This window comes from Stegostoma tigrinum, chromosome 18 (genome assembly GCF_030684315.1).
Source record: "Stegostoma tigrinum isolate sSteTig4 chromosome 18, sSteTig4.hap1, whole genome shotgun sequence".
Classification (NCBI taxonomy): Eukaryota; Metazoa; Chordata; class Chondrichthyes; order Orectolobiformes; family Stegostomatidae; genus Stegostoma; species Stegostoma tigrinum.
In genome coordinates this window covers 25,337,955-25,351,969 of record NC_081371.1, presented here as the reverse complement: position 1 = coordinate 25,351,969, position 14,015 = coordinate 25,337,955, and the positions used below count along the sequence as shown (strand labels likewise).

General features: G+C 41.5%; 2 protein-coding genes across 3 annotated transcripts in view; one reads left to right on the top strand and one right to left on the bottom strand.

Annotated features, from left to right (window-relative positions):
• LOC125460689 (synapsin-3-like) overlaps positions 1 to 14,015 on the bottom strand; it is a 272,555-nt gene that overhangs the window by 69,957 nt on the left and 188,583 nt on the right. The gene's annotated exons all lie outside the window — the stretch shown is intronic.
• LOC125460691 (metalloproteinase inhibitor 3) overlaps positions 8,456 to 14,015 on the top strand; it is a 31,116-nt gene continuing 25,556 nt past the window's right edge. The window contains exon 1 of the mRNA XM_048548396.2: positions 8,456 to 8,771. Within this exon, the coding sequence (XP_048404353.1) occupies positions 8,642 to 8,771 (130 nt within the window). The 5' untranslated portion in view covers positions 8,456 to 8,641. The remainder of the gene's footprint in view (positions 8,772 to 14,015) is intronic.

The window sequence follows — 14,015 nt, the reverse complement described above, 5'->3', positions numbered from 1 at the left end:
GAACAGCAGCCCACCCAGATCCACTCTATCCCTGTGACCCTGCATTTCCCGTGGCTAACCCACCTAGCCTGCACATCCCTGGACACTATGGGCAATTTAGTATGGCCAATCCACCCAGCGTGCATATCTTTGTTACGGTGGGAAAAAACCAGGACACACGGAAGAAAACACGCAGATGCAGGGAAAATGTGAAAACTCCACAAAGACCGTCACCCAAGGCTGGAATTGAACCTAGCGCTGTGAGGCAGCAGTGCTAACCAGTGAGCCATGCGGATGCTCAACCACATCTTGTAGTGAGCAGCTCAGAACACCATTGATGGAGATTTGAGAGTCAGTCATCTGGCAGCTCTCCAAGGACAACTGCTGCACAATATGGAGAGTGTGCAGTGAGATTTCACAGACTTAAAAATACTTGATTCATTATTCAAATTACTGCTTGCTACTCCAAACGGATCGAACTGTTGCATTTTACCTCATGAATGAGTGATAATCATATGCGAAATGATCTCTTTATGCTGTGACAACCTCCAGTAATTAGTTCATATAAATTAATGATGCATGCTTGGCCTCACGTAAATAGAGTTTGACTGAGTATGTATGCCCTTTAATTCGGGGCCTTGGCTTCTCTCTCTGTCCAAAGAAAAGCAAGCTGAGTAATTTTAACACACACACGTGAGGTTTCTCTCAAGCCTGTGCCAAATAGCCCTTTAAATGGAAACTATTCTCCATCCATTTTATCTAATACTTAATTGACTTTGTGACTAAAATTGCTGGATTCTTAACTGGTAACTATAGAAACACGCACATCACTTATACACTGTGAACCTCAATGAACAACCAAGAGACTTTGTCATAGGAACATCACTAGATTTTGAATAATTCAGAACAAGGAGGTATTAAATCATAAAGGATAGGCTGGGTGGGGTACTGTAACAACCCTGTTTTTAATATATTCAAGAAAGAAAATAATCAAAACCATTTAAAGCATCAATTACATCTTTTTCATGGATTATAGGTCTCAGAGTTTTTTAACAGAGGGTGGACACATTACTAACACAACAAACTTGTTATTAACATGATTAATGGAAACAAACGCTGAAACATGTTAATTCCATTGAGTCAAGTGGTAAATGTCAGCCAATCAACTACAAAATTGTCACTGGAATTGCCCTATATCTTTGTGGATGATAGTTTTCTAACTGACATATTTAATGTTTCACTGGTCACTCAAGAAATTACCAGTGGAAATACTTCATAAATTGAAAGTCATAAACAAAAGCAGATTGTGCTGGCAATCTTCAGGTGGTCTCTCAGCGTCCGTGGAGTGAGAATCAGATGGCAAAATTTACATCTCTAAGGCTAGAAGTGGAGGCAGCTAAAAAGCAGGAGGGACCTCCATTCAGCTGTGGGGCAGATTTAACATACAATTATGTCTGTTTATGTTCACTACATTTTCAAGCGTCAGTAAGATATCCAATTTTACCAGTGGGTGGGCAGGCAGTTCTGAAGCCCACTGTGACATCATGGGCTTCAACTTCAGAGTGCCATATTTAAAAGGCAGCACTTCACTCTCTGCATCCTAGGAGCAACAGTGAACCACAGTTTATCAACTCCATCAACCCCTGCAGGGCGTTGGAGTCCTGTTAAAGTTAGCCCCATGCTTTAGCAACTTCTGCTTTGACACTGTCCTGCAGACCTTCAGGGAGACAAGGTTTGTACTGTTCCTTAGGATGGCATCAAGAGGCTATCACAAGTTACAACAGCAGCCTCAATCAGAGGGTCAACACCACGCCAACCAGAGGTAAGACCAGATACAATATCACAACAGGATGAATGATCTCTTGCTCACTGCCAGGATAAGTGCCACTGTCTACCCAATGCTTTATTCCTCTACAAGTGAGAGCTTGTCAGCACTGTCACACACAAGGCTAGGAGGCCAGACATCTTCAATATATTGTCTTATGTGCGATCAATGTTTGTCGCAACATCACACTTGCCCGTGTTGTATAGCTTGCAGCACAGTGCTACTGCCTCCCTCCCATCAGCCATTTTCATAGGTCAAACAGCACAGGAGCCCACCCCACTCAGCAGCTCACATACCACGAGCTCATTGGCCTTTCACCATAACTAGGAAAGCATACGCATCACATAGATCATAAAATCCCTACAGTGGGAAACAGGCCATTCTGCCCACAAGTCCACGCCGATCCTCCAAACAGCATCCCACCCAGACCCAAACCCCCCACCTTATCCCTGCAACCTGGCACCTTCCATGGCTAATTCACCTAACCTACACATCCCGGGACACAATCAGCAATTTAGCACAACCAATTCACTTAACCCCCACATCCCTGGTTTGTGAAAACCCACACAGAGACGGGGAGAATGTGCAAACTCCACACAGACAGTTGCCGGAGGCTGGAATGGAATACGGACACTGTGAGGCAGCAGTGCTAACCACAGAGCCATCATGCTGCCCCAGATTGCTTACATTGCTTCTTGTCAAAGGCCTATCTGACGCAAGGACACCATCAAAACATAGAGCCTCAGGATGAACACATCACATTAATATTAGTCATTCACACCATGTAAAGCTTTACTGATTCCAAGAAACTCTATCCCTTTGCGCACACTGAGCCACGTTCATTTAGAAACCTTCAACTTCCCCAATATCACATTTTTCTTGCAAGTAATACAGCTCTGAAGATTCACATCTCTCTGTCTCTATCTATCAATGCAGGCATAGTGCTCATGTACCCATGCAAATGTCTTTTAATGTTTTTCTCACTCAGCAGGACAAGAAATATACACAAGCAGCATGAGGGTGCATTGTTCTGAGGAAGGGCCATCAGGCCCGAAACATTAACTGTGATTTCACTTTACAGACACCGCCAGACCTGCTGAGCTTTTCCAGCAACTTCTATGTGCATTTATGAGGGTGCACAGACCGGGCAAGAATTCCTGACAGAATGTTCCTTACCCTTCACAGAGCCGAGCCGACAGTCAAGCAAAGGGAATGAGCTTGTGCTGAGAGGACACTGGCATCCATCTGCTAAGAAAGGCTCCAAGCAGCTAACAACGGCTGCTCATCAAGCATTACTCCTTAATGAAACTTTGGGTAAAGATGGAGCAGCATGACACTATCAAAACTTTATATTTCTCTTGGCATTCTCCAAAATATAATCAAGTAAGGGACAGAGGAGGAAGGGCCACACCCTGCAGGCCCATCTCATTCCCAGGCCTACAGAAGACACCTCTGAGGAAGTAAAGCCTGTTCCCTCAGAGGAAGCACCTACAAGGCATTCCAGCCTATTCTCCACCAGCTCAGAGACATTCACGTCCAATTGGGGGTAATATATCAAGAGTACATTCAGGGTCACATACTGGGCAGGACAAGAGCTGTTCAATTTCGTAAAGACAAACCAGAACAGGGCATACACAGTTAATGGTAAGGCCCTGGGGAGTGTTGTTGAACAGAGACTTAGCGGTTCAGGTACACAGTTCCTTGAAAGTGGTGAAGATAGACAGGGTGGGCAAAGAGGCATTTGGCACGCTTGCCTTCATTGGTCAGAGTGCTGAGTATATGAAGTGGACATCATGTTGCATCATGAGCTGTACAGGTCATTGGTGAGGCCACTTTAGGAGGATTGTGTAAGCCTGGTCACCTTGCTATATGAAGGATGTTATTAAATTGGTAAGGGTGCAGAAAAGATTTACAAGCATGTTACCGAGACTGGAGGGTTTGAACTATAAGGAGAGGCTGGATTGGCTGGGACTTTCTTCCCTGGAGCACAGGAAATTAAGGTGTGACCTTCTGGAGGTTTATTAAATCTTGGAAGTCATTCATTAGGCGAATAGCCAAGATCTTTTCCCTAGGGTAGGTGAGTTCAAATCTAGATGGCAAAGGTTTAAGGTGAGAAGGGAAGGGTTTAAAAGGGGCCTGAGGGGTAACTTTTTCATATCCAGGGCACTGCTTATGTGGGACGAACTGCCAGAGGAAGTGGTCAAGGCAGCTATAGTTACAATATTTAAAAGACATTTGGACAGGTATTGGGAAGTTTTAGAGGTTTATGGGCCAAATGCAGGCAAATGGGACTAGTTTAGTTTGGGAAACTTGGCTGGCATGGATGTGTTAGACAAAGCATCTGTTTCTGTGCTCTATGACTCTATGCTGAGTATAGTGCAGAAAATGAGCTTCTGGGTGTGTCCATATATGGGCTGATGCAAAGGAAGGAGTGAGAAATAGAACATCTGGATGAGTACTCAAAATGTCAGGGCATAGTAGCACCAATGGCAACTAAATGGGATCAGTGTAGCTTGATGTTTGTTGGTCAGCATCGACATGATGGGACAAAGGGCCTGTTTCAATTCTGCATGACTATGATTAACATTTGGCTGAGATGTCAGGGAATGGTACCGGCTAGTCTCCAGGGCAGAGGAGCCTGCCCATGTCTATCTGATATTCTGACTCTGATACCTGAGTAAATGGTTATCTCCATGGACCAGGTGATGTCAGGATAGGGGGATAAAATGGTTAGGAAGGGATGTGGGAATACATGCCTTTAGTAGCCAAGACAAAGAGATTAGGAGAAGGTAAGTTATGCTGGACGTGTCTAATATGTTGGTTAGACCACAGCTGGAGTATTTTGTGCAGTTCTGGAATCTACATTATAGATGGGAGTTGACAGCATTGGAGAGGGCGTAGAGGAGATTTACCAGGATGTTGCCCACGCTGGACAGTTTCAGTTATGAAGTGAGATTGGATAGACTGGGATTGTTCTCCTTGGAGCAGCAGAGATTGAGACAGGACACGATTGAGATGTTAAAAAAAAATTAGCAGGGGCATCGATAGGGTAGACAGGAAGAGCCTCTTCATCTTGGTGGAGGGATCAATGACCAGGGCCATAGGTTTAAGGAAAGGGATAGAAGATTTAGGGGAGGTGTGAGGAACCAGAGGATAGTGGGAATCTGGAACGCATTGCCCATGATGATTGCAGAGGCAGAAACCCTCAACATTTAAGAAATATTCAGATGTTCACTTGCAATGCCAAGGCATAAAATTCTATGGGGCAAGTGCTGGAAATTATGATTATAATAATTAGCTGCTTGTTTTTGACTGGCCTGAATGTGATGGGACAAAGGGCCTTTTTCTGTGCTGTAGATCTCTTTGCCGCTGCGCAGACCTTCTATAAAGTGTCTAAAATAATGTGTGAAAAGTAATATATAGGGTATCATAACATCAGAGTCGTAAAACAAATATTCCCCATTCACTTGAGGTTGTGATACTATTGCAGTATCGCAATTGCTTTTGACTTCTGAGTGTCAATAAATATTTAAACAAAGTTATTTATTCTCCAATCAAGCCACTATCAGGTTTCCTGGGCATTCAATGCTAAGTCAGCTGCATGTTTTTCACGGAACCAAATAGCTGATAAATGGTTTACTCACTGTTGCAGGGAGGAAGCGATCGATCTCGACACGTGCTCCTCAGGTACATATTAGTTGTAGTTGTTGATGTATGTTTACCATTTTTACCTAACAAAATTGCACCCATGCTCTTGTTTCCAGTGACCTGGTGCACTAATGCGTATTCATGACATGCCATCAAATGTACAAGCTAAATTGCATGAAAGGCTTTGAAAACTTGGTTGCAAACATTTAAGCTTCTGTCAGGAAATAGTATTTTTGCATCTGGCCCAATTAAATTCTCCCTGCCATTCTCGTAAAACTTCTGGTTATGCTCTGGAGATTCCGCCTGAGTTATCTTTTCAGGTTGCATTGGACATTGGTGACCAGAAACTATAATCATGTTTCTCTGTCTCTCTCCACAGACCTGTCTGATTTACTAAGTATATCCAGCAATTTCAAATGAATCGCTGTTCCACCTGTAAGTTGTGTTTGATGTTCTAGGATGGTGTGAAGGAGCAGTAACAAGGCTGGTCTTGTATTCTCTTACATCAACAGAGGGAGATGCAATGGAAGGGGTGTTGGCATGTGCCTGAGGAGTGGGTCAGAGTTTCGGGAAGGGAATGATTCCTTCAGAATGCTTACAGTGGAGAGGGTGTTGAAGACTTATTTGATGGTATTGTGCTGGACATCGCTGAGGTAGTGAAGGATGGTGTGTGTGAAACTCTCCTTGGCCTTGCTCCTTCTAATCTCTGTCTCTCTAATTCTCCAGTCTTAAAATACCAGTGAATGCTGCATTCCTTTGAATCCTTCAGCTTGATTTTCTTAACCTCCATTATTGATGGCTATGCTTTGAGCTGCCCAGATCCTAACGCACTGTAATTTTCTTTTTAAACCTCTCTGCCTCTTTCTTTTAGGATTCTCTTTAATTCCAATGACATTAACTCAGCCATCAGCCACGCTTGCAAAGTATTTTTCCTTTGTCATGGTGTCAACTTTCTTATTACACCAGTGAAGTGTCTTAGGAATGTTTCCCATATTCAAGGTGTCACTTAAATATAGGCTTACTGTTGCTAGAAGACATCAGGAATCCATAAGTTCACACTCAACATTGGGTGCTTCCTCTCCACAATAATGACCATTTCAAGGAACTCAAAACTCAAAGTTCTTCTGCAGTTCTCTCAAATTTTGGGACCTCCGTTCTAATTCTGCCAAAACTTCAGATATTCCCTTCCACCAGCAAAGCTCAGGATGATTGGCCATCATTGCCACTGTGCAAACTGCTGACCCAGGTTCCAAGCAGACATTGGCACTACATGCAGCTGAATTCTATTCTCTGGTGCAGGGTTCCGGAATATCAAAAAAAATCAACTGTTGAATATTTCAAACAACACTGCTGCATCTTTTTCTCTATAAAAACGATAATCATAAAAAAATTAAGTATGTAGCCAAAGTGACGTGTTATAAAATGAAAGTTACACAATTACAATTTCTGAAAAATAATGGACAGAACTGAGAAATTCAAGTTTTAATAGAAACCGTAGTAAAATTTCAGCCAGAATCAATCACTGATCATTTCAAGCCCATTGCATAAACACTTTGAAATGAAACAAAAATACCACACAAGACTTCTTAGTAATAGGGATCTTAACTCTCTGCATATTTTCCTGCTGAATTTTCTTCACCCTTAATGGATGTTTATCATGAAAACTACCTTTTTGTAAACTTTTCCCTTTAATAATGATGTAATTTTGCCCTTTGCCAGTGGAGGCAGCGTAATATCAACCCTGTGGGAAGGGTGTAGGCACAGCTTTAACAAGTTGGTTTGGCTTTTTCAGCATAATTGCTGATCAAAGCAACAGAAACAACAGAACTTTAAAAATAAGGGCAGAATGTATGACTTCACAATGAATTTCATCTGAATGCACCAGTCTGTCTTGCCCCAACCCTCTTTTGACCCTGGTCACATTTGGCATTGATTCTCCATGTGCAACACATGCCCCCCAAAAACTTTGTAAACAAGAATAAAATTATTGTATTAATATAAGCTCCATTCTAAGCTTGCAAATATTTAAAAAAATACATGTATACAAACTAACTGTGGCAATGTTATGGTCAATTTATTGTTTACCGAGCAACATTCCATCACGCTAGGAACAAGGCTGTATATGATCTCAGAGTTAGCTTTTCTGTAGTTTATTGCCAAAAGCAAAACAAAACTGGCAAAGATAGTGTATGAGGACTCAATATATGTATTTAATTCTTTAGCCTGAGGAAACTTAGTCACACTGCAGATAGATGAAGTACGCAGACATTATGGACAACAACCCACTTCATGGAAAACACGTTGTCTTCATTTATTAACCTCAAGAAACTTGTGCAAATCTCCCTTTTCTCAGGAACCACTTTATTTCTTGCCCCAACCAGACATTCAAAACGACCACATCAGATCCAGCTAACACACTGATTTCTGTACACAGATGTCTCAGCAAGGGCTCCCACTCCTCAATTTGCAAATATTTAATCTCATTCCTTCGCGTCATTGTTAACTTGCTGGGAGACACACAATCAAACTGGAATGTAATGCTCCCCACCTTGCTTTCCCACCCTCTCAGTCTCTTCATCTTTGTTATGTGCACACAATGATGTCCCAAATTCTCCAGGGTTATCACAATCCACTGAAATTTCAAAAAAAAAGGTGTGGGAGGATGCAGTAGGTGGAAGAACAAAGTCAGGGCTGATTTCAATGCCAGACTATATTTAAATTATTAACAGTTTAACTTAGTATTTAACTTCTCCCTCTTACTCTGAAGTTGGGTTTGTACAGGTCTGTTCCTTTCACAATTACTGAATAATTATTTTTCCCTTTTCAATTGCTAACAAGGCAACTGTTTATCCCAGAATCATTAATATCTCATTCTATATCCCAGATTCCCGCTCCTGCCACTCAATCCTTTTTTGACATCATAGCCATCTGCTACTTGTTAATTGGCTGCTACATTAAGGGGGGTGGGCAGAACTATTCTGTCACTTGTCTAATACATGGTAGGTAGTTATATTCTCTCATTCAGCAGGCGAGAGAGACAGAGAGGAGGAGGAGAGGAAGAATGAATAGTCATCCCTTTGAACATTAAAACTGCGTAGTTTACATAGTTTCCCTTAGTGCTGTTCAATTCCTCAAACTTTTGATTCATCATTTGATTTCATTCTCCAGAAAAAACAGCTTTTCTACGGAATGGCGATTTCTATCACAGCAGCTTTGAGCCTGCTGCTGGCTTTGACAAGTATACAACTCAATGATCTAACGGAAGCATGCACTTGCATGCCAAACCATCCCCAGGACGCTTACTGCAACTCTGACATAGGTAAGGAGCACCTCTTCTTATTTATTGGCAAGGTGGTGGTGATGGGAAAGAAAGGGGTAATATGATCAAAAGGTGCTGGAGTGGAGAGTGATTGTATCAAAGGAGATTTTAGGAAAATGTAATTTTAACAGGAATAACTTTTTTCTTCAAGTCATCACTGCAGGCACAGGACTCCCATGATAGCTTTCTGTCTAATCTGGATCAAATCAATGTGTCTTTCATTGCTTTTCTTTCTTTAGCAATATTTATATCTCATCCTTTTTGCTGCTTCCCATTTTCTAACTGGCCTTGAAACAGTAGTTTCCTTTTGCTAAATTGTACAAGTGGTGTGAATGTTAACCATTTAATCCTGGCAGCTCTGAGGGGCTCAGAGTAAACATGATTCTGAATAGACTGCTTAGACCTAAAGTAAAATGATGAACTTCATTGTTCCTGGCCTGCTTTGCAAGAATGTGCTGTGCTGTGAGATTTCTCATGTCAGCTTACGTGTACAGCACTCACTTATCACTTCTGTTTCAAATTAAACCTCAGTTAATTTACAGTTATGCCATAGATGTGACTGTCTTCTTAAATATTTAGTGTCCAAAAGTAGCCTCCTGACATACTATAAGGCAGACAGGCTATTTTTAACTTGTTTTAGCGTTCAGGTACTTCTTTACTTACACATTAGAATCTGTAAAGTGGAGTGTTCTGGAACAATTGTGTTCAACATGCAAGCAATTTCTCCAGTTGACTCAATGGTCTTGTGTTGACAGTATAATTGCATACCTTTTTCCTGTTCTGTGCAGAACTAAAAGCTTTAAAAAGCTAGCAAATATGCTTCAACAAGAACTGAACAGTCATATGCAGCATAGCACCACAGATTTAAGATGTTCAAGAAGTTCAAAATTTGTACTTTTCTGAAACCATTCATTACCATGTACCTGTGAATTTGACAATCCTGCTGTCATAAATTAATTGTACACTTTTGATTTGGGTATGAAACAGAATAGGGAGACAGACTGAAATGTCAGTATGAAACAGAACAGCGAAACTTTAATCAGAGAGGATTCAAACATAAAGTGGGTAAGTGTCAATTGATTTTCTAGAATGAGGAATTGAATGGGATGGATATTAAAATTCAAGAAATAATGAATAGTTCATGTTCTGAAGTCCAGCAGTAACAGCCTGAGGATTAAGATCTACTACCTCCAAAACACCAAAGCGATTCTAACATGGTTTGATTCAGCAAGTTAAGATTGCAGTACAGAAATTAGAAAGGCAGGTAGATAATTAGTTAATCTGCTTGTTCCAGTAGTCGAGACAGACGTAACAGATCTTTGGCCCTAATTGGTATCTAGCCAGCAATCCTTCCTTCTTTGAATCCTTAAAACAATACTAATTGATAATTTATTGCAGTCACTGTTTATAGGCAACTATTAGGTCTATTGGCTTATGAAGCATTTCTGAGGATATGGTAAATCACTGTATAAATACAAGGTTTGCTTCTAACCATTGATCAGAATATTCACACGTTAAAAGATATTGCCTCTCAGTATTTTCTTTCTAGTCCTCTTTGGCTTTCTCTTGTCACACAACTGAAACTTGTGCAGGCTCCTCGCATCTTCCAATAAACTGGCTCATGACTCAGTCTGGGGATATTTCGCGTGGCTTGTTTTTTTTGTCTCCCTTTCTAATTATGGGTAAGAAACTGACCTGCTTATAATATCCCCCATTAACAACAAAATCTTGGAATGAGAACTGGAAGGGAACCCGTACTCATCACCCAATGATTCCAGGTGTTCAAGTTCGAGTAGTTGCCACAAATCATTGGATATATTTTTCAATTTATTTGTTAAATCTCAGGACCCTGAGCAATCAGGTAAATGAAAGTGCACCAACAGAGATGGGGGAATAGCACAGAAAGGTTATTCCCATCGTTGACGCAGCGAAGTAAAAATGATCTATAAAATTCTGAGATGAAGGACCATCAAACCCTTTGTGAGGAGATGAAAGCTTACATAGAATTGAGGACTCTTGTGCATTAGGCTGACACTATGAATAATCCTTTCTCAATTTAAGTTTCAGCATCTATCCTCCTCCAAGCACAGTCACACTATGGCTGCAGTGTCTACCATCTACAGTATAGACTGTAGCAACTCCAGAAGCATGCCTCAAATCTGGAGTTTTACCAGGAAGGGCCAGGGGAACCGGTGTAGGTCCTTCACTGCTACAGCATATACCTTCGTTGAATTGTCCATATATCACTGTTCCTTTTTTGTTTCTGGATCAAGTCCCTGCAAATGCCCACCCAGTAATATCATGGGAGTACCATCACCACAAGGGCTATACTGTAGTTTCACCACAACCTTTTCAGGCCATCTAAAGGGGGACAAATCAAAGCCAACTTTCCCCATGATATAGTCCAGGCATTAAATAAAAACGTAAGCTCAAGATTTCTGTGAAAATCCTTGAAGTTTTCATTTGATTTTAAGGCTTTACAAGTTACTATCATTGTCATGAACAGCAGAAAAAGTCCTGTAAAAACCTATACCTAAGGCTAATAAAATGTGAGGCTGGATGAACACAGCAGGCCCAGCAGCATCTCAGGAGCACAAAAGCTGACGTTTCGGGCCTAGACCCTTCATCAGAGAGGGGGATGGGGTGAGGGTTCTGGAATAAATAGGGAGAGAGGGGGAGGCGGACCAAAGATGGAGAGAAAAGAAGATAGTTGGAGAGGAGAGTATAGGTGAGGAGGTAGGGAGGGGATAGGTCAGTCCAGGGAAGACGGACAGGTCAAGGAGGTGGGATGAGGTTAGTAGGTAGGAGATGGAGGTGCGGCTTGGGGTGGGAGGAAGGGATGGGTGAGAGGAAGAACAGGTTAGGGAGGCAGAGACAGTTTGGACTGGTTTTGGGATGCAGTGGGTGGAGGGGAAGAGCTGGGCTGGTTGTGTGGTGCAGTGGGGGGAGGGGATGAACTGGGCTGGTTTTGGGATGCGGTGGCGGAAGGGGAGATTTTGAAGCTGGTGAAGTCCAAATTGATACCATTGGGCTGCAGGGTTCACAAGCGGAATATGAGTTGCTGTTCCTGCAACCTTCGGGTGGCATCATTGTGGCACTGCAGGAGGCCCATGATGGACATGTCATTACCAGAGGTCAGGTCACTTGTATCAAAGGCACGAATGGTGTGATGACTGAAAAAAGACCACAGTTCAGAACGCTGGCAACAAGGGCTCAGACTAACTGTGAAAACAGGGTGCAAAGGGATTTTTGCCATATCTCAATCTGAAAGAGTGGAAGCTACATTAAATTGAAAAGGTCATGGCCTGAGAATAGCATTGCACGATGACACAATATTAAGTCCTGGCTTTGGAGCAATACCGGTAGTACCAGTTATGTTTTACTTTATCAAGGTTGCTTGTCTCCAGCAGGAAAAGGATTTGAACTCCCTAAACCTAAAAAAATTGACCTTTCTTTCCCCCAGGCTCTCATTCTCTTAACCCTTAGTGATTACAATCAGCCAGACTCCCCAGCTACCCTGCTGGAAAATGGTCCCTTGGCATCTAGGCGACATCAACCTCCCGCAAATCTCCCACTTCTGCCCTCTGCACCTTGTGTCAATCATCATCAGATATTTCAGAGAAGTGTAGGTAATATCCAGAAATTTTAACTGGCTTTTTAACACTAGATGAACGCGAATCTCTGTCTTACACACCATCTGACTCAACCAGAGTTAGAAATCACGACTCTTAAATTGTGTGCTGTTGATCAGAGGAATTTGCAATCTCAGTTGCTTACAAGAATAATACCATATTGAGAGCTCTGCATTAATATAAATTTTGTTAAAAAGAACATCACAGCACATTGTCATGTGAACCAATGCGGTAATGAATGATAATTCATCTTAGTCCTCTCCTTTTCAAAATATGAATAATTCCTCACTCATTATTTGAGTAAGCTTTTGCTGATATACATTTTTCCAAACAATTCTCCCTTCACTACTTCCAACCTCCCTGGTACAGCAGATCTATGCCAGCACTGCAATCATGTCATGTTAGATATTCCCCACCCCATGCCTCCTGAAAGCCAACAGCATAATATTTTCCTGCCAAGGTAGACAATTCACTTTGATACAAATTCTGCTGACAATTTTAACCATTAGGAATTGCCTGGTCTCTGCTAACCACCGTACTGCAGTAGTGTAACTGATGCTAAGCTCCCGTGAACTCAAGTTTTAATATTCTCCATGTCACATGTTTCTGCTCTATCACACTATCCCATTTAGTTTCTCTTCATTATTAGTTACAAAGGCAATGGATACCACAGAGTAGCAAGGACCATAACATCGATACTGGATATTTACATCTTTCATGTTTTTGTTCAGAGTAAAATAGGCAAAACACAACTTCACACTTATGTCCAGGCATCCAGACAGCCCTTTTCCCAAAATGAAAGGCAAGCTTGTGTGACCAAAATGTCAACATAGCCAGTATGTTTGTTATGTTTTTTGTGACATTTGTTAACAAACTCATGATGATGAAGGGAAAATAAGAAAAGACATGGCTATTTAAACGTAGATTATGGATCTGCTACAGATGGAAGAGAGAGAATGAATTTCAAAGGCTTTCCAGTTCTGACTGTCAATTTTAAGAAACCGTACATGCCTCACAGTCCAATCTGAATGACCACAATCAAAAATAGTAGTTCAGGCTCCGAAAGCCCCAACAATCTACCTGCTGATGAAGACCATGGAGGCTCAGAGGGAGGAAATAAATTGAAGGGTTTATGGGGGGTGGGAAAGAAAGGTGAATTGCAGGTTTTGGAGGTTAGGAACCAGGACTGTGAATCTTGGGCTAGACGGACAAATATTCCGGCAGATCAAGGCTTGGCAAACCTGTTAATAATCTGATTTAACTGTTATGAAATGATTCAAAACTTCTATTCAGAGTCTCTCTACTCTCGATCAATCATCAATTTCAAAACATTTTAATCTCAATTGCCAGAAAGTATAATTAAGTAATTTTTCTGCACTGGAGAATAAATCCATTGATATGTGGCTTAACTCTTTCAGCACTTATTTTCATTAGCGTATAGGATTTATAAATCTATGATTATCTCAATAGGAGAAAGTATGCAGCACCATTTTTTTTGCAGGTTTCATGTCTTATGTGCCATTATTTGAATGTTGCAATGTTATCTGATCATGTCCTTTAATTAAATCTGAAAACAGATTCTGGGTTCCAACCAAAGTTGAGAATGTTTCAG